Genomic DNA, 19,612 nt, shown 5'->3' on the forward strand with positions numbered 1-19,612 from the left:
GAGATACATATGCTGAACGCCATACCAATCATCATAAGTTAAACATATAGATTCAACCCTTGTAGCATCTGATTCGGCCGTTACCTAGCTCAAGTTCCAATTATTAAATAAAAATCGAAATTGCCTTTCAATTTTATTTTCTTCGCAGCATTCTTTAACCCCCTTCAACGTTCGGTTTTACGAACTGAAATAAAGGGAGTGTGATGGCAGTGGATATATATTCTCATTCAACTAGTACTGAATCTACCCCCGCGATTCCCCACCGCAACCGCCTCCTTGAAAATTCATCCCTACTAGTAAGTAGTAATAGAGAAGCAGCACTACTTCTGATCAATGGAATATCAATAAGTATACATATATATACGTATATACCATCAACATCAGACTTTAGTTTTCAATTTGACATTTAGACTCACATACAACTTTTCCGTCTGGAAATAGCCCCAACGGAAAATTCAAGGCTAAGCTACTAGTAGTAGTGCGGTGGAGGCTGTTCCACACAGACCTAGTTGAACAGCTGAGATGTTAGAAGAGACGAAATAGAAGAAAACAAAATTGAAGGGTGGAATTCTGAGAATTTCCAGTGAAAAGAGGTAATTTAAATGATGGAAATCGACAAGAACATTTTTCTACATCCATAGATAGAGGGGGGAAGGTATTAGTCCATTTATGAGAGTGAAGAAAGTGGGGATGATTTACTTTATTCATTCCCAGGCTGAATGTGAGGGGTGGGCTTGGTTTGACGTAATACGAAGGAGAGAGGGGGGGTTTTGGCTGCATTTTCAATAGTTTATGTATGCAACCTAAACTACAACAAGTAACATTCTAGACCATTACAAGGAACCGACTATTGTGTTAACCCTCGGAATGATATTCAGGATGTGCGTTACGACATTACATGTTCAGTGCAGAGGAAAAAGAGGAAAGAAAAAGCAGCGTGTGCTTGGGGAGAAAGCAGCAGAGGGACAGATATATCCGGGCGGGAGTTGGCTGGATTTTAATATCGAATAGCAGTTCAAAGGCGATTTTCACGGTCAAGGAAGGAAAGAGTTGGCGAAAGGATGAAGAAATAGTAAAAAAAATTGGAAATTTCGTATCACACAAAGCGCCATGCCATTGTTTTGCTTTAACAGTTAGGTCTTTTTCCTTTTTTTTGCGTGGTCCTTTCACATGCTCTTCCCCGTGAAGAGGAAGAGACGGGGATGACGATGATGGTGATGATGGTGCATATCCTTGATCCCCAACCCTGTTCCAGGCTCCCGATACGATCCAAACAACCCCGTCCCGGATGAATCGAGCCACCGAGCCAGACCTGCAACGAACACGGAGTGGTCGATCAGAGTCCGTGGGCTGATCGATTCCCTCCCCCGTTTCAACCTCCGCACCGCCCAAGTTCCTTAGCTGAGGAAATTTACTCCTGAGCCTCAGCAATGAGGGCGTTCTGCTTGGCCTCCTTGCGCTCCAGACGTCTCTCACGGAGAGCCTTGTTCTTGGCACGCTTAGCATCCATCTCCTCCTTGAGGACGCGCTCACGGTGACGCTCAGCCTTGGCCTTCTGGATCTGTAGTACGGAAAGAGATCATGTTAGCCCCTATTTCCTCATCTTCCCAACAGAAGACCGTATACACTCGTTCCGTTTCGTAGTCTCGAGGGTATAGCGATTTCATCAAAAAAAAGCAAATGGCGGCGAAACTTACGTGCTCGATGAGGGAACGCTTGTGCTTGAAGGTGTTACCCTTGCTCAGGTGGTAGAGCTCGTGGTACAGGTGCTTGTCGATCTTGCCGGAGGCACGGTAGCGGACGAGCAGGCGACGGAGAATACGCATGCGGCGCATCCAGAGGATCTGGCTTTAATCCGATATCCATCAGCACACATCCATTTCATCATTTTCCTTCGCATATGGCATCTCGCTGATAGTCGTGGGCGACCGAGAAAATCCTTGCAATGGCACTCAAAGGGATTGGACAATGAGCATACCTGGGCATACGAGCCTCCTTGGTACCCTTGCGCTTACCCAGACCACGGTGTCTGCCGATGCGGCGGGCGGCGGCGAGCTCACGGGCACGGGAGCGGGAGTGCATGGTGACGGGCTTGCGGATGATGAGGCCATCGCTGACGAGCTTGCGGATGGTCTGGCGGGAGTTGGCGTTGGAGATCTCATTCATCTCATTGGGGTCGAGCCAAATCTTGCGCTTGCCGCAGCCCACCACGGAGGCGGCGAGGCGCTTCTGGGTGCGAAGGTTGACCCTGTGTGGTGCAAAAAAAAGCAGTCGGTCAGCATGAAGTCCAAACCGATCGGGGGGTTGCTGCTGCGTATGACACGAAAAAGTGCCATCTGGAGGCGAATCCGGGGCGTCTGAACGGGGGAAGAGGGGGAGGATATACAGTCCAGCGACGAACAGTATTTCCCCCCCTTGATGCAGCAAAAATCAAGAGCTGAAGATGGACTCACATCTTGATGTCGGCGTATCGACGGTCGTTGGCGGATGATGTTCGTTGCACTCGTCGACGGGTAGAATTCCCAGGGCGAGGAGTTTGAGATACGGCGGCTGATTAGCTAAGCGGTTGTGTCTGCTAAGCGAGACCAGCAAAACCCTCTGTTAGGGTTCGTGCCCCAGACGCTTGTCCCGATCCGGGGAACACCGCCGGGAGCCGCAACGGCGCATTACAGCATTTGGCTGGAGCAATGCTACAGATGCTGGGTTGTTTGGAACGTGATCTGGACTGGATTTACTATCTACATTGTTACTTTTTCCTGAAGGTTCAACTTCTCAGCGCACGACTCAATCTTCTATCCGTCGCTCGGCGGTGGACCAATTCGGGCAGATGCGCCATTCCGGATGTTCCACGTGATCTCTAACTGTTGTACTTGTGTTGTATCAGTTACGTATGGATGACTGAGGCTGACATCAAAACCGACCATGGAAAATCTGCGGAAACTCAAAACAAATGCATTGCTCATCTCATAATATGTATCAACATGCTTTTCTTTTCCTCGTTGGAAGTTGGACACACAATATCACCCCAACTCTTTCACCCACATCAACAGAAGGGTATAGATAGTAGCAGATAAGAGAGCTAGTAGATCTAAATCATCTCAGTCTAGCCCACCTCGACACCACTTACTCATCCCCAAACGACCCATCCCCGAGATCAACCTTTCCAATGCTCCACAATTCCCTTTCATCCTCTACCTCATCATTGGACAATCCCAGCCCTCCTTGTCCACCTTCCGCTTCCTTGCGCTCGCGGGCCTGGGCGGCAAGACGGAGCGCGACACGCTTGAAGTAGTCCGACATGCTCCGCTTGGGTCCCGGTGGCAGCGCAGCTCCGGGTCCGGTCATGTACTTCTCGAACACTGCGCCTTCGGACTCCTCCACAGAGAAGATCGCCAGGAATGCTGCCTCAGCCGCCAGCTTGACAGGGATGACCACGTCGCGAACGCTGGCGAAGATAGGTGGCGCCAAGAGGGCCAGATGAGGCCGAGCCAACTCGGGGTGAAGCCGGCTGACCGTGCGCATCACCACCAGAGACAACCGCCGCGTATCAGACGGCGTACCGGGCTGAATGCAAGGCGCCAAGGCCTCAAAAATGGCCTTGTTGTCTTCGAAGTTGCGGTGTTCATCCTCGATCAGGAGGTACTTTCCGGCAGCGAGGACGCTGTTGTCGGAAATAAAGGGCTACTTAGGATTAGCATCACTTCTCAAAAAAAAACCCCAAACATAAGTACTTACATCCTTGTTCGTGACACCCTGGCAGATCAGAGCCTGAGTCTCCGCGGAGAAGTGCTCGGTCAAGGACGACGGAGACTCAACCAGCAGGGCGTTGAGACCCAGAATCGATGCGTGAGAAGGTGTGGCCGTGAGGACCCGGTTCTTGATCAGCGGGCCAGCAGTGGCGGCCGGGAGGACCTTCACCAGTGCACCAAGCAACTTCGCGTTTGTAATAGCGACAGCATCCGTTTGGTCACTGGCATCGTCGTCAATAAGAGCGAGAATGGCGTTCTTCGACGCCTCGCTCATGTTAGCGCCGGCCTTGCCCACCACCTCTTGAAGTGCCTTCATCATTGCGTTTCTCACACCGACGTCTTCCGTCTTGGTACCCGTGATAAGCTCCGCAATGAGAGGGTCAACACGGGGTGTCAGGGTGATCAGGATACCAAGACCCTTGGCGGCCCTGTTACGCAGAGTCTCGCTGGATGCATCAGCCAAACCACGCGCGAAGGTTCGTTGAAGCTGTGGCAAGAACGGCTTGACAGCGAGGGGTATCTTCTCCAGAAGCTTGTTGAGGGTGAAGAAGATAGCGCCTAGTGTAGTCAATTAGTATAATATAATTTTCAGTGAAATTGTAGAAAGCAGCTTACATTTAATATCCACCGATCGCTCGGACACAACACGAATGAGGGGACCAGTGATCTGGGTCACGAACAGCTTCAGAGAGTCTGCGCCAGTGCGATCGATGATGTCGCCGATGGCGAGAGCTGCCTGCGTACGCTGCTCGACGCTGCCGTTCAGAAGACCTTGCAAGAAGATAGGCAGAATGGCTGTGATACCCTTGGGCAAGCTGAAGCCAGGAAGGTTGGCACCCGGAACTCCAACACTCCGCAAGGTCTGGCGAGTGGAAATGGTAAGGACTTCCATTTCTTCTTTGCGCAGATGCTTCGTGAGTCCACTGAGAGCCGTCCACGCGGCCTTGACGACATCCTTGTCTCTGTCATCGAAGGAGATGAGCAGGACACGGATCAGATCCTGGTGGTACCTGGAGTAGTCGATCTCCGCATTCGAGAAGAAATTGTTGAGATGAATAGCCGCGGTAGCACGACGGTGATGGTCATCGTGCTTCATCAGAGTTATCATGACGTTCATCATGACATTCAAGCCATCGTACTCATCCACCGAAACCAGGATCGTGTCAAAGGCACTGCCAAGTTCTTCGCGGTGAGCCTCGTCCTCAGTAGACACAATCTCGTCCACCAAAGAGTTGAGGATTGTAGGCAGTTTGCGGGTCATGGCAGAGCCGGCGACTTCAGCCAGGGAAGCAAGAGCCTTAGCGTTGAAGGTGGAAATGGGAGACGTGAGGAGTGTCGGGATAAGGTTGGGGAGGATGATGTTCGCGCGGGTCTGCTCCGTGAGGAGAGTCAACAGTGCCGACAACGCCTGCTCTGCATCCTCGTTGTTTCTCAGAAGAAGCAAGAGATGAGGCAGGACCTGGTCCACTGCCTTCTTGCCCAAGATCTGTTGCAGGGCGTCGAAAGCCTCGGCTGCAGCCTCGCGGACATCCTCGTCATTGTCAACGAGGGCCACCCGAACAGTCGAGATAAGAACCTTCTCGTAATCCTCAAGGGCCTCGGCGGAGGCGGAAGTAATGAGTTCTCTCAAAGCAATGCAGATACCTTGCTTGACATCCACGTCGGGCGAAGTCTGGAGACCTTCCTCGAGAGAGGGAAGCAGAGCAGAGAGAACCGACTCGCCAGCCTTCTTGATAAGGTCTCCAAGCGCGTTGCTAGCAATGACCTTATGCTCCATGTTGGAGGAACCGAGACGGCGAATAATGAGTTGAGACAGAGTCGGAACCATATCCTTAAGCGTCTTAGGAGAAGCAACAAGTGACTTCCAGACAGCCATAGCAGCGGTCTTGACCATACCCGAAGTATCGCAGCGGCAGATGAACAGTGCCGACAAGACCTTGTCCCTTCTCTCCTCTCCAAGAACCTCCAGCAGCGACTGCCCAGCTTGAGCCGCTTCTTCCTCTTCCTCCTCTGCATCAGTCTTGGCTGTGATACCGGTGAGACTGAAAAGAAGATCGCCAACCAGCTCGACGGAGCTCAATCTGATGCGGTAATTGTCATCCGCAAGACCGCGCTCAAGCTCTGGCAGAAGGAGATCAATGGCCTTGGAGGAGAAGTTTTTGACAAGCAAGCGACCCGCCTTGAGAGAGGTCTCACGAATAGATTCGACGTCGTCAGCCAAACCGGCAAGGATAGGAGGAATGATTTTGCTGAGATAGGCGGCGAAACTGTTTCCGAAGCAGGCGGGAAGGAAGATAAAGAGCGTCATGAAACCTTCGCGAACAGAGGCCTTGGAACTGGACACATTCTGTAAGATAGTAGGCAGCGTCTCCTCGAGTCTGGTTGTACCCAGACCTGCCAGAACCTCCGAAAGAGCTTGAGCAGATCCCAGTCTGTCGCCGGCTCCGGTATCCGACTTGAGCGTAGACATAAGGTTGGGAATGAGGTCGGGAAGAGCGTCCTCTCCAAGCTTTTCGATAAGGGAACCGAGAGCCTTGGAGGCGGTCGCACGAGTAGTCGGCACAGGGTCGACAATAGCCAGTTGCAAGCCGGAAACAATGATTGGCAGATGGGATGTGAGGTCCTTGCGCTCTGTAAGGTGAGCCAAGCTGCCAATGATCTGAGCAGATTTACGTTTCGTGTTCGACCTGTCGCCAAGACCACGCTCAAGAATGCGAACAACAAGAGCCAAGGACGGCGCATCCAGATAGTGGACGAAGGACACCTTGATGAGGGCATCCAGGGCCTCATCGGTGTACTTGGTGGGGTCGCTGAGCGCCTTCAGAAGTACATTGACCAAGCTCTTGACTTCAGGGTTGCTGATGACTTCACCGAATCGCTGAAGACTGCGGTTTGCAGCATTGCGCACTTCTTTGTGGGTATCATTGAGGACCACAGTGAGCGGAGGGATGATGTCCGGAAGGCTTGCGGCGAGTTGTTGGGGATCAAGGTAGGCCATCGCTCCCAGGAGATCACAGGCTCCCTTCTGACTGCGCCATTGTGTGTCATCAAGACCATCGAGAAGGGTGGGAAGGATTTGCTTGACACCATACGAGCTAAGATTCGAGAAGCAAGCCTTTGCTGCATCAAGGCAGGCAGCACGGACGTCAGGGTTGACATCACCGAAACCGGCCAGAAGCTGGGGAACAATCTGGATAACATATGGCTCGAAGGTCCGTCCCAAGATGGCGGCAAACAGCTCATATGCCAACAGTGCACCTTGTCTCTGATGGGGTTCCTTCTTGTTCTCAGTGGCATCACGCAGATGGGACATGACTTGGAACTCTCGTAGGGTGACAACACCCCTACCACTGACGATACCAGCAAGTCCATAAGCCGCGCCACGCTGTGTAGCATATTTCTTGGACTGCAGCAGCTGATCCAGCATTTCTTGGACGTACTCACCACTCTGAGGGCGCGAGAGGCGGATCAGAGGCGGCAGACATCCCGAAACGGCAGACTGCACACTTTCCGAAGGAGTAGGGAGAGTGTCCAGTAGTCTCTTGATGACTGTCTGCAGACGCGGATCGTCCGCTTTGAGATGCTGGGCCAAGGATCCATACAAGACAACAACAGCCTCGTTCAGAAGATCAGAGGTCTCACTTCCTTTGTCGGAGGTCTCCAAAGTTGTCTTCAAGAGCTTCATCAATTCCTCGACCTTCTGTTGCCCACGGGCAGCAATGACAGATCTGCCACTCTCGGCCATCTGTGCGCGGACGGCGGGACTCTTGTCGATAAGAGGACCTCTTTCAATCAAGAACCGGAGGAAGGAGACGATCTGCTCGCCTTCAAAAAGATTTGTCATAGCTCCAAAAGTGAGCGCGATACCGCTGCGTAGCTCCCAATGGTCCGTGACATCCATCTTCTTGGGCATACCGTAGCTATCTTTCTCGGGCACCTTAGGCTGAATCTCAACCGTGTATTTGGACTGCAATTCGGAAATGATCTGGTCAAACATCGAAGGGTTCACCTCAACGGCATGAGCCAACGCGCGAGCGCCAGCACCACGAAGCTGTGCATCTTTTGAGGAGAGGTAGGGGATGATCTTCTCATAAGAGGACTCGTCGACTTCCAGGGCGTTTTCTTCCCAAATGTTCTCGGCAATCTCAGCATTCTCCTCCACGTGGTCATGGCATTCCAGCCAGATGTGTTCGGAGAAGTCGAGGTCCGTCAGGTCAATCTCAGCTTCGATGACCTGCAACACCGAGGTACGTACAGACACATCCGTAACAATTGTGCCCTTGAGAAGAACGTCCAGCTCATCCTTGGTGATATTGGGGGAGATGCACCTGCAAACATCGAACAGGGTATCCTTGATAAGCTTGTAGTGTTGAGTGTACTTCTGCATCGATGCAAGCAAGATCTTCAGGACTTCAACACGAGGAAGACGTTCGTCGGCAACTAATTAACCATGTATTAGCCTTGAGACACATTCCCTCAATTGTTGGGTAACTCACAAGAGCCCGAATGGAAGGACAAGACTTCCAAGGCAAGGAGGACTTGCTCGCCCTCTTCGTCCCCTTTTTGTTCATCGACTCCGTTCTTGCTGAGTACCAAGAAGATCAAGGGTAGAACGTAGGCCAGAGATGTGCTCTCGAAAGGACGTTGCTCGGAAGCAAAACGCAAGCGATAAAGGATTCTCGTCACGAGCTCTGCCGATCAGTTAGTGTAAGCTTCCCACATAGCCAGAACATCAAAATAACATACGTCCAAGTGCCTCTGCTTCCATTTGCGGAGGCAGGTAGCTCTTGCCAATAGCTCGAAGCGTTGCAATACCCACGAAAGGCCGCAACGGCCCGAGACGTGAGGACAACTTCTCAGCACACTTGACGTACGCTTTGGATACAACATCACCAGCGTACAGGCCCGCACCGGCTTCGGTCAAAGAGAGCAAGGAGCTCACGGCAGGGTTGATCCAGCCGTCCGCGTCGATGGCAGGCCCGTCCGCGAGACCCTGGATGATTCCACATCCCCTTTCGATCTTCTTGATCACCTGGAGGACTTCCTCGCGGATCTTGGACTCCTTGGCAAGTTGGGCCTTGACCTTGGACTGCTCTTCCGCAGTAAGCTTCTTCTGCTTCTGGCCCTTCTTATCAGCCAACTGTGACCGTAGTTCCTCCTCCCACTTCAGGATGTCGTAGTCTTTAGTGTTCTTATCAAAGTTCGACTGCTTCGACTTCGTGCTGAGCACGTCGACGAACATGGTTCCCTCTGGTGTACGGGCGATAGCGACATCGGTTGCCGTGAATTGGGACAGCCGCGAAGTATCTAGGTCGTCTTGGATCTGGCCAACCAGTCGGGGAACCATAGCATCAGGTGCTACGAATGCCAACTCACCCGCAGCACTCCAGATTGCGGCATCGATTTGGGGGATCTTCGACTGAATAGGGTCCTGAGAAAGTATTAGTTTGGACTTTCTGAGTTGCGTTTGAGAAGTATAGGCACACGACATACCTCATGCAGACGAGTCAGCTGCTCCATGCACTTTTCGGGAAATTCGCGCACAAGGTTACCGGGGTCAATGCCGGTCCTTAAGCAAGACGAAATCCAGGATGCGTTGGGAATAAGCTCGGGACGACACAGGATCAGCAGCTCAACGAGTTGGTCTTTCAGAGAAGCTGTGACGTGGTCTACTTCCTGCACACTAGAAGCAGGAGGGCACAGAGCCTTTACAACGAGATGGAGAAACCTTTCGCTTTCTGGTCCTGCAGAGACCGAGGCAGATTCTTTCTCGCCAGTTCTAAAGGAAAGTATCCAGGACCACAGAGCACTTGTAACTGTCCGGCCCATACCTGCCACATCCTTCAAATGAATCTCTGACAACGTCCGAGCAGCTCCATCCCGGAAACTGGTGTGAAGACCAGGGGCGGCGATATTATAGATGAATGCCTGGGCCCACGCGGTCTTGGCTGCATCCTCAGCCTTTTCGAACTTCGAACCGGTAGTGACCGCAGCAAGTGCGCGCACGGCCCACTGAATTTCGGTTTGGGTGACCAACTTTGAATAGGCCTTAGGATTCAGGAGGAAAGACGGCTTCGGGCTGAACACCATTGACTGAGCTACGGTTTCCTCCCATGCAGACTTGTCGAAGCTCTGCAGTGAGGAAGAGCGATCCAGAAGGGCCAGGTACACATAGGCAGTTGACAGAGAGCCACCCTGAGCAGAGGGAAGAGGGTTGGCGACAACCTCATTGTACAGCTCTTTCATCTTGCTGAGAAATTTGTTCACAAGCGGCTCGACGTCAGTGCTTGCCAGCGTCGCAGGTTCGGCTTGCCACATGATCTCTCCGACATTGAGCTGCCAGAGCTTTTTGAACGGAACACGCTTATCGGAAGATCCTTTCACAATGGCGTTGATGACGTCGTCGCTGACCTTCACCTGAGACTGGACAAGGAAAGCCAGGTGCTTGCAGAATGATTTGATTTCCTGTTCCAGAGCGGCCTCGTTGGATTCCCTGGAGAAAACAGGAACAAAGCCTTGTACCACGTCCTTCGAAAGATCGGCCGAAGGCAATATCGCAGCGACCGCTTGAGCGTACACAGCACGCTGTTCCGGGTTGGTGATCTTCTGGGTCTTCAGAGGACCGACGACTTCGCTCGTGATCTTCGTGAGCAAGGCCTGATCCTTGGATTTTGCGAGCAGGGACTCGAATGAGCGAACGGCACCCTGTCTAATGGCTGGATTGTTCGACTTCATGCTTGACAACAGGTGCTTCAACAGCCGCGAATGCAAAAGCTCGGACATATCGATCTCCTCCGGCAAAGAAGCGCACAGCGAAGGCAACAAACCATTGAACACGACCTCGGGAGAGCGCAACATGGCTTTTTCAAAGGGTGGGATCAACTCGGTAGTGAGGTCATCGTAACTAAGGAAAGAGACGAAAAAGTCGCCCAATGCATCGGCGATGTGAGCCGGAGGCGCGGATCTCGCGCCAGCCAGTTCCTTGACGTAGAATGAAAGGATTGCCTTCTTCTCCCCTTCCAAGATTGGCTTTTTGGCGGGAAGACGCGCGCAGACGCCGGAGATGACGCCCAGGAAAGGTGCGTTCTTCTGGCCAGTAGCCGAGTCGCTGGTCAACCGGCGGACGGATTCACGAACAGCATCCTCACCCCAAGCAGTGGAGGAAAATGCAGCGCGTAGAGCACGTCTCGTAACCCGGAGGGCAGAAGCCTTCACTGCTGGTCTCGGGTTGGAGGCCAGACAGATTTCCAGGGCCTTTGCATCGACCGCAATGGTATCCAGAACGGCAGACAGAGGCGTCTCGGGGTCTCCTCCCAGGATCTGAAGCACCACCGAGCACCATTCCAACAATACAAGGGCTGGACCAGGCGCCAGGCCAGGTTTAGCAGCCTCAACCTGCAATTTCTGGGTGAGGTATTTCAGGTCGTCGGTCGGGACGGGTGCCTTGAGAAGCGAGCGGAGACATTGCTGAACGGCCTGCCGCGAGGGACGATCGACGTAGCGAGGGTAAGTCTTAAAGAGAAGGCCAATTATAGGCTGGTAGGTTTGAGGTTGTAAGCTAGATCCTGTTTGGTGGATAGATGGTGAGCACAAGAGCACGAGAGTATCACATTTGGAAGTGAGAGGCAGCACAGAGAGAGAGGGGCTTTGGACAGGCAGAGATTCTTCACGCACCGATTCTGTCACGGAGGTCCTGGAGAGCGCGAGTTCTGCGAGCAGTCGAACTGGAGAAGAGAACGACCTGCAGACTCCCCAGGTCCCCTGATTCCACCTGATCCCATGGAAAATCGTCCATGATAGTCTAGGTGGCCTGAAGCATGCCCGGCGTGAGGAGCAATGGGCACGAATGGGGCCGCGGATGTTGTCATAAAAGTTTTGCGGCGTTGTGGGGGAAGCTCCGCCGCCTTGCCTTCTTGCTGGGAGTCTTGTCTTTGGAGGACCCGCCAGTCCTCTCCTCCATGACGAAGTATCTCGCCAATTTCTTCCATCATCAACTTAACTCAACTCTTTCCGTTTTGCTCACTCTTTCCCCGAAGATTTCACTAATGATCATAGACATCGCCTTTCTCACTTTCTATCGTTAGAGACTTCTCCTTGTCCGCCCCGGCGGGAAACCTTGCAGCCCGCCTTCCCCTCCTTCGATCTCACCACCATGCCACCTAACAACAGGAAAAAGAAGAAGCCCGCCTCCAATCCCGCTCGAGGATTTGCCACGGTTTCCGTGCCATCTAAGCCCAAGCCTACTGAATCCTCAACCCCAGTCTCCACAGCAGACTCAAAGTCCGTGTCCGTATCCGAAAGCGATCGTCCAACGCCCGTCGAGGGAAAGCAACCTGCAGTAGACTCCAAAAACGAAGCCCCCTCATTACAGAACTATACTCCCGAGGAACTCGAGAAACACTTGGAGGAAGCTGAACTTCAGCTCTTGGTTGAGAAATATGCTTCCAAGTGCAGAAATGATGCCGCCCGGCAAGTCACCAAATTGGAGACCGAACGCAGAGTATTCCGGCAACAAGCTGTCTCTATAAACCTGCTGGAGTGGTTCCCCACTGAGGTTCTGCAGAATATCATGCACCTGGTCGAAACGGAGGAGCGAGAGCTCAGCCCGCTACCTGGACGGGATTCGGGAGGCCAGAAGAAAACTGTCTCGGAGGAGGAACTATATATGAGACTCTGGACATTGAAGGAAACCCTGCTTAAACTCGGCTTCCCGGAGGAGAAAGTAAACGAGGCTCTGAAGCATATGCTTCTCTACTTTTCTGGTAATTTTGCCACATCCAATAGGGAGGTGGTTTGCAACCTGGATGAGGCCCTAGACTGGCTCGCCTTGCATTGCACCCCCAAGGAGTTGCCTTCTTACATGCAGACAAATGCGCAGCAGCGCAATGAGTTGGATAGACATATCTCTTGGATAAATGGTAATCTTAGATGCCTGGTATCCCGTAAGGATTGGATGGCTAACCTGACTGACATCAGATCGTGAGCCATCACAATCCTCCACCCCGAATCTGGGCCCAGATAATAGCAAAGTGAAAAAACCCAAAAGCCCTGTAAAGGAGCCGAGCCCTACCCTTCAGTCGAGTCCCTACGACTCGGACAGCTCCCTTGACCCTGACACACTCATCCCAAAGTATCTGGACTTGCAGACTCGTCTGTATGGCCTGCGACCGGAGCTGTTCGACCAACCCAAGAAGGGCAAGAAGGGAGGCCGTAAGCCTGCTGAAGCCGAGCAAGACCCTCAGATTGCGAGGTTGCAACGCAAAATTACCAGCATTGAAAATGATGTGCTGTTTGACCAGCATGAGGCCGAATACAAGTGGAGAGAGAAACTCGACGATCTGCGCAAAGAGGCGGCTTTTGTCCGGCGCTCACAGCCCGAAGAGAAGCCTGTTTCAGAAGAAGCTGAAGATGCAGAGCAATCGGAGGAAACGAAAGTGACACCGGAGAACGGCGCACAGCCTCTTGACAATGAAGAGGCTACGGATTTGTTAGGGGACATGTTCCAAGATGAGGAGCCTGTCCTGGAGCTCGGTGTGATAACAGAAGAGTTACAAAAGGCTTCTGTTAAGATGCGCGATTTCGGGAAATGGACTGGACTTAGCCCCCGACGAGTGCTAGAAGAAACATGCAAAGCAAGGTATGTCTCGCAGAGGAGCTGGAGATGAACGGCGACTAAGTCATCTGGGCAGGGATACGGGTTGCAAGATCACGTTCAAGGATATGTCTGCTTCGTCGCATTCGAATAGACAAGCTCTTGAAGTAAGATGGTCCAAACCTCAGGAGGTTCCCTTCCCTTTTGCCTGGGACACTACCACGCATAACTCGAACGCTTACGCGACATTCGTCTCGATGGACTCGGTGGCAACTCCAAACTCCCAGCAAGCGGAATCCTTCGTTTCGACTCTTGCTCTTTTCATCCTATTCTCACAGAACTCCAAAGAAGGCAAAGCATACCTGCGCCTTCCAGCGGTGTGGCGAGAGCTTTGGACAGAGTTTGCGAATGCGAAGAAGTTGCAGGAAGACGAAGCTGACAAGCAGACCGTCAAGGATCTGAAGAAACTTATTCAGGACAACCATGGGGCGTTTGAAGATGATGTTGTCTTGTCACATAATTTCCGGAAGCGAAACGGAACTTCTAGCAAGCCGGAATCTCCGGTACGGGGAGCCAGCGTAAAGGACAGCTCTGAGCCTGACGAGGAGTTGACTCGGATCTGGACAGAAAAGTCGTCTACGGCCTCATTCCAATACATGGCTCAGGGAAGGATGAACCTGCCCATCTGGAATTTCCGCGACGAGATTCTCAATACTCTTGACACACATCGTGCACTTATCATCTGCAGTGAAACAGGAAGCGGTAAAAGTACGCAGATACCTTCGTTTATCTTGGAGCATGAAATGAAGCAAGGCCGACCGTGCAAGATCTACGTGACCGAGCCTCGCAGGATCTCCGCTATCTCCCTTGCCCGAAGAGTGAGCGAAGAACTAGGCGAGAATAAGAACGATGTGGGAACGGCGCGCTCACTCATTGGCTTTGCTGTCCGACTGGAAAGCAAAGTCAGCCAAGCTACGAGACTTGTGTTCGCGTATGTTCTTGCCTCTGTGAATTTGAGAACCAGCTGACCCTGGCAGGACTACCGGAGTGGTAGTGCGAATGCTTGAGCGCCCTGAAGATTTCCGCGATATCACCCATGTCGTTCTCGATGAGGTCCACGAACGTTCGATTGATAGCGACTTCCTCCTCATCGTTCTTAGGCGGTTGATGCAAAAGAGGCCCGACCTGAAGCTAATCCTCATGTCGGCCACACTCGAGGCCCAGCGCTTCTCCACTTATCTTGGCGGTGTTCCTGTACTGAACATCCCCGGTCGGACTTTCCCTGTGGAGATGAAGTTCCTAGAGGATGCGATCGAAATGACCAACTACCGGTTGCTGGAGAATGAATCCAATACGGTCGAAGAGGAGACGGATGAATTGGCGCTGGAGACGGCACAGGGTGACACTGCCGGCGGCCTGATGGCTTCGCTTGATGGATATTCTAAGCAAACCAAAGAGACCGTGGCAAACTTTGACGAATATCGCCTGGATTACCAGCTGATCAAGCGGCTGGTTGTGCAGATCGCCTCGTCGCCTGACATGACACACTACAGCAAAGCCATCCTTATCTTCATGCCCGGTATGGCGGAGATTCGCCGACTAAACGATGAGATCCTGTCGGATCCGACTTTCCAGCAGGGATGGATTGTGCATGCGCTGCACTCATCTATCGCCAGCGAAGATCAGGAGAAAGCTTTCGTGGTTCCTCCTGAAGGTATGAGAAAGATTGTTATTGCCACCAATATCGCAGAGACAGGTATCACCATCCCGGATATCACTGCGGTGATTGATGCGGGCAAAGAAAAGAGCATGAGGTTAGAAAGAGAGGCCCTGGCTGAGTAATAAACTAGCTAACTTTGCCCAGGTTCGATGAACGTCGTCAGCTATCTAGGCTCGTCGAGACATTTATTTCGCGCGCCAATGCGAAGCAACGACGTGGACGAGCCGGACGTGTGCAGAATGGTATCTGCTTCCACCTGTTTACGAAGCATCGCCACGATAAGCTGGTATGTGTAGCAACCATGGCTGCAGCATTCAATACTGACCAGTTGTAGCTCGCAGAACAGCAGACGCCTGAGATGCTCCGGTTGTCTCTCCAAGATCTTGTGCTGCGTGTCAAGATCTGCAAACTGGGTGAAGTAGAACCGACGCTGCTGGAGGCGCTCGATCCGCCGTCGTCCAAGAACATCCGCCGGGCGATCGACTCGCTGAAGGAGGTGAAAGCCCTGACGAACGCAGAGAATCTAACGCCTCTGGGTCTGCAGCTGGCCAAGTTGCCGCTGGACGTTTTCCTTGGCAAGTTAATTATCCACGGCGCCTTCTTCCGCTGTTTGGATGCGGCCGTCAGCATCGCCGCCATCCTGTCCTCCAAGTCGCCATTCGTGAACACGATGGGCTCCAACACACAGAAGGACCTGGCTCGACTATCTTTCCGCAAGGGTGGGTACTTTCCATCACAGTGATTACTTGCCACTAACAATATATAGGTGATTCGGATCTGCTAACGGTATACAACGCCTATTGCGCGTGGAAGCGTGCCCGCAACACTCCAGGCGTGAGCGAGTACGCCTTTTGCCGCAAGAACTTCCTCAGCTCGCAAACACTGCTCAATATCGAGGACATTAAAATGCAGCTGATCGTATCGATCGCTGACACAGGTCTATTAACCTTGGACCCATCCCAGAAAGCGCTACTCAACCGGTACACCCTCCTCCCCTCCTCCCTACCAAAACTACTACTAACAAGTCTCAAAAATAAAGCTCCCGATCCAACAACCGGCGCAACTTCTTCACCATCCCCGAAGAATACGACTTCAACAGCGCCAACGACACAGTCGTCAACTCCGTCATCGCTTGGAGTTTCTACCCGAAACTGCTCACCCGCGACGGGAAAGGCTGGCGCAACGTCGCCAACAATCAATCCGTCACGCTGCACCCGACCTCCGTGAACAAGCAAGCCGACGCATCGGCCATAAAATGGGTGTCCTATTACCATATCATGCAGGGACGGAATAAGAACTATAATGCGTTTGAAACAACTGCTGTGGATGACTTTGCTATTGCGTTGTTGTGCGGAGAGGCTGAGTTTAAAGTACGCTGCCTCCTTTCCCCCTTACACATACACCACTACCCTCCCACCTATGATCAATGCTAATGATATGAATCTATAGATGTACTCCGGAGTCATATCCATCGACTCCAATCGCATCCGATTCTCCCTGCGAGATTGGAAATCCATGCTCGCGCTGAAGACGCTGAGCGCGAGACTGCGCGAGATCCTACAGAATACGTTCCGTGAGCCGCATCGCGTGCCGTCGTATAAACAGCAGCAGTGGTTGGGTCTGTGGCAGGTGATTTTCGCTCAGGCGAGGAAGTAGTTCGCCTGTCCCTGGTTACTTGTCTATGTTTATTATCATTGGGTTCGGATTGCTTGGTTGGTATGTATGTATGATGTGTGCATTGGGTTTAGCCTTCTGGAAGATGCTTTTTTGCTTGCTCTGGACTAGACTAGGATTGGGCAATTGGGATTAAATTAGGTTTCTGGTTGGATTGGATTGAATTGAATTGGGTTGGGTTTGTATGGATGACTGAAATGCGTGTATGTATGTATAAGGACTGGGTGAATGAAAGAAGAAAAAGGCGGATGAAGCTGGATGTATATGATATGAACTCGATAGATGGATATATCTCATGAAACTCCGACACATAAATCAACAGAACTTGTTCATGGAACTGATCATCAAGAAAAGAACAAGAAGAAGATTCTAACCCCAAACATCCTCCTGCCACTTCCCCCTCTTCTTCAACCCCTTACACCACTCGTTCCACTGTCCATCACCTTCATCCCACCCCTTCACCCTACACATCTCCCCCCCAACCCTCTTCTCAACCTCTCTAGCCATCCCCGCCCTTCCACAAATATACAAGTTCGCCCTTTCCTCCACCAACAATCTAACCACCTCATCCCCACACTCGACAATCTTATCCTGTACATACTGCCTCTTCACTCCCTCGTTCTCATACCTCGAAAACGCCGTCTCAATGCGCAACTTCCCTCCCAGCCCCTCCTGCAACGCATCCAGCTCCTCCTTATAGATATAATCCTCGTCCGGGCGCCGACACCCGAAGAAGAGGATCATCTGTCCCACTTCGCGGCCGATCTGCTGCAACTGGCGGCGCTCGGAGATGAATGCTCGGAACGGGGCCAGGCCCGTGCCCGCGGCGATCATGATGAGGGGTGTGTTTCCGGTGCGGGGCAGCTTGAATTTACTTTTGCGGAGGTGGGCGAAGACCTTCTCGCTGTTGAGGGCATTACTGGGCCCGTTGAGGTGGTAGGTAAGGCCGTAAGGGTGGGTGGTGGATGGGGATGAGCGGTGCTGGGATAATGCGAGGAGGTAGTTGGAGGTGATGCCGTGGATGAGTTCGTCCGGGTTCTCGGGGACTGGCGTGGTGGAGACGATGGCGGTGATGGAAGGTTTGCGGGGCGAGAGCACGCTGCTGGAGGAGATGGAGTAGTATCGAGGTTGGATGGGGGCGAGGGTTTCGACCAGGTAGGATAGGGGTAGGGCGGACCAGGCATTGTCTGGGGAGGCGAGTTGGAGGAGACGACTGAGGGTGACATGGGTGCAGTTGAGGAAGTTGGCGTAGCTGGTCTTGTCCTGGCCTAGTTGAAGGAGGTATGTCTTTGCTTCCGGGGTGGGTGCGAATTGTGCTAGACCGAGTACCGTGTCGCGGTTCACGGGAGCACAGATCTCCAGGTAGTAGCGGAAGAGGGCTGCCGCGGTCGTGGGCGTTGGGATGCGCACTTTCGTGGCCGGGTCCAGAGATTTGATGGAGATGGGCACCTCGCGGCGTGCAGTACGGCCCAACACCTGGAGGAGACGCTCGACATCTGCGTCGGGGTTGCTGGGCCAGATGGCGAGGTGATCACCCGTCTTGTAGGTGAACTCGGGGACGCTGGACAGGTCCATCTCCATGTGCAAGCAGTGGCGGTCTGAGACCTGGAAGAGCTCACGAGTACTGGAGATAGTCACTGGCCGCACAGGGGAGCATTGTGCAGATGCCCTACTAGCATCACGGGCATCTGGCTCGCCGTGGTTCAGATCAATAGGCTCCAGGGACTCATCTTCCTCGACGGATAGGGTGGGCAGGTACTCCATCTCACCCTCCTCGAAGCCGAGCTGGGACTTGAACATGGCAAACAGCTCGTCTTTCCAGCTAATAAAGTCCTCCTGCGTGGCGCCCTCGGCGTCATTAGCCCTACCAACGGGCATGAGAGCCTTTGCGCCTCGACCATCCAGCGCCTGAACGACCACATCCACGACACGGTTGTAGAACTTGTAATTGCTATTCCCCAGACCAAACGCACAATACCTCACATTGGCCAAAGAGACATTCTCGGCCTTGTGAATCCAGTCCCAGAACTCAGCCGTGTTATCACTGGGATCTCCCTCGCCATACGTAGACAGGATAAAGATCGCCAACTTGGACTGAGGAATCTGGGCGATACTCTCCGGATCATAATCCGATAGATCAGCCGTCAGAGTACCCTGGCGGAAGCGGAGGGCGATCTCGCGCGCCAATCGATGGGCAAAGCCCTCGGATGTACCGGACTGTGATCCCCAGAAGACGACGATATTCTTGTCCGCCTCTTCGAGCTTCTGGGCAATGTTGCGGGTCTCTTGGTGGGCATTGGGACCGGCGGAACCGGCCATCTTCAGCTGGGGACGCTCATACCAGAGATAGTTATAGGGATCTGGTTGGTCCCAAAGGATGCCGCGTGACAGGTAGGTTGTGCCCGCCATGGCGAGGAGAGTCAGGGCGGCATAGTCGGCAACTCCAGTGGGGGTGAGGGCTTTGGTCAGCTCCTGCCAGAGGGCTGGCGATAGCTGCCATGGAGGCAGAGGGGAGGTCATAATGATGAGGATGAGGATGAGGTGCACTGAGCAGAACCAGCCAGCCCGTCAGTCAATCAGTCACTCTGTAGTCGGAAGATCAGTAGAAGAAGAAAGAGCAGCTGCTGGATCTATAAATCGATCCATGAGAGGCCATGACACCATGATTTCCGATGAGTGAGTGAATTGGCGCCAATGACCGACACAGTGGAGGTAGCAGGGGCGGCGCAAGGACACGAGGCACGAGAAGAAGCAGCAACCCGAGCAAGAAAGCAGATCCAGACGCAGATGCAGAAACAGAAGTAGAAAGAGAAATCACCGGAACAGAATTCGGGGATCCCAAAGAAGAGAACAGGGAGAAAGAAGCGGCAATGTTCC

General features: G+C 52.8%; 3 protein-coding genes across 3 annotated transcripts; 1 reads left to right on the plus strand and 2 right to left on the minus strand.

Moving 5' to 3' along the window:
* Positions 1–1,411: 1,411 nt before the first annotated feature.
* Positions 1,412–11,544, minus strand: BDQ94DRAFT_168615 (putative translational activator; the record flags this gene model as incomplete). The annotated part of the gene is made up of 10 exons (XM_026771111.1): positions 1,412–1,561; positions 1,698–1,848; positions 1,979–2,248; positions 3,128–3,681; positions 3,736–4,307; positions 4,365–8,189; positions 8,246–8,440; positions 8,496–9,180; positions 9,243–11,314; positions 11,424–11,544. 10 exons carry the CDS (start codon positions 11,542–11,544, stop codon positions 1,412–1,414), a joined length of 8,595 nt encoding a protein of 2,864 aa, XP_026628637.1.
* Positions 11,545–15,830: 4,286 nt separating this feature from the next.
* Positions 15,831–17,168, plus strand: BDQ94DRAFT_139927 (putative ATP dependent RNA helicase). Its single transcript, XM_026765523.1, has 3 exons — positions 15,831–16,041; positions 16,101–16,431; positions 16,511–17,168. The coding sequence occupies exons 1-3, from the start codon at positions 15,968–15,970 to the stop codon at positions 16,715–16,717; spliced, it is 612 nt and encodes a 203-aa protein (XP_026628638.1). The 5' UTR covers positions 15,831–15,967; the 3' UTR covers positions 16,718–17,168.
* Positions 16,793–19,568, minus strand: BDQ94DRAFT_186376 (NADPH cytochrome P450 oxidoreductase family protein). The gene has a single exon (XM_026775133.1). The coding sequence runs from the start codon at positions 19,253–19,255 to the stop codon at positions 17,105–17,107; it is 2,151 nt and encodes a 716-aa protein (XP_026628639.1). The 5' UTR covers positions 19,256–19,568; the 3' UTR covers positions 16,793–17,104.
* Positions 19,569–19,612: the final 44 nt, after the last annotated feature.

Source organism: Aspergillus welwitschiae (assembly GCF_003344945.1).
Source record: "Aspergillus welwitschiae strain CBS 139.54b unplaced genomic scaffold BDQ94scaffold_9, whole genome shotgun sequence".
In the NCBI taxonomy this organism is placed as follows: Eukaryota; Fungi; Ascomycota; class Eurotiomycetes; order Eurotiales; family Aspergillaceae; genus Aspergillus; species Aspergillus welwitschiae.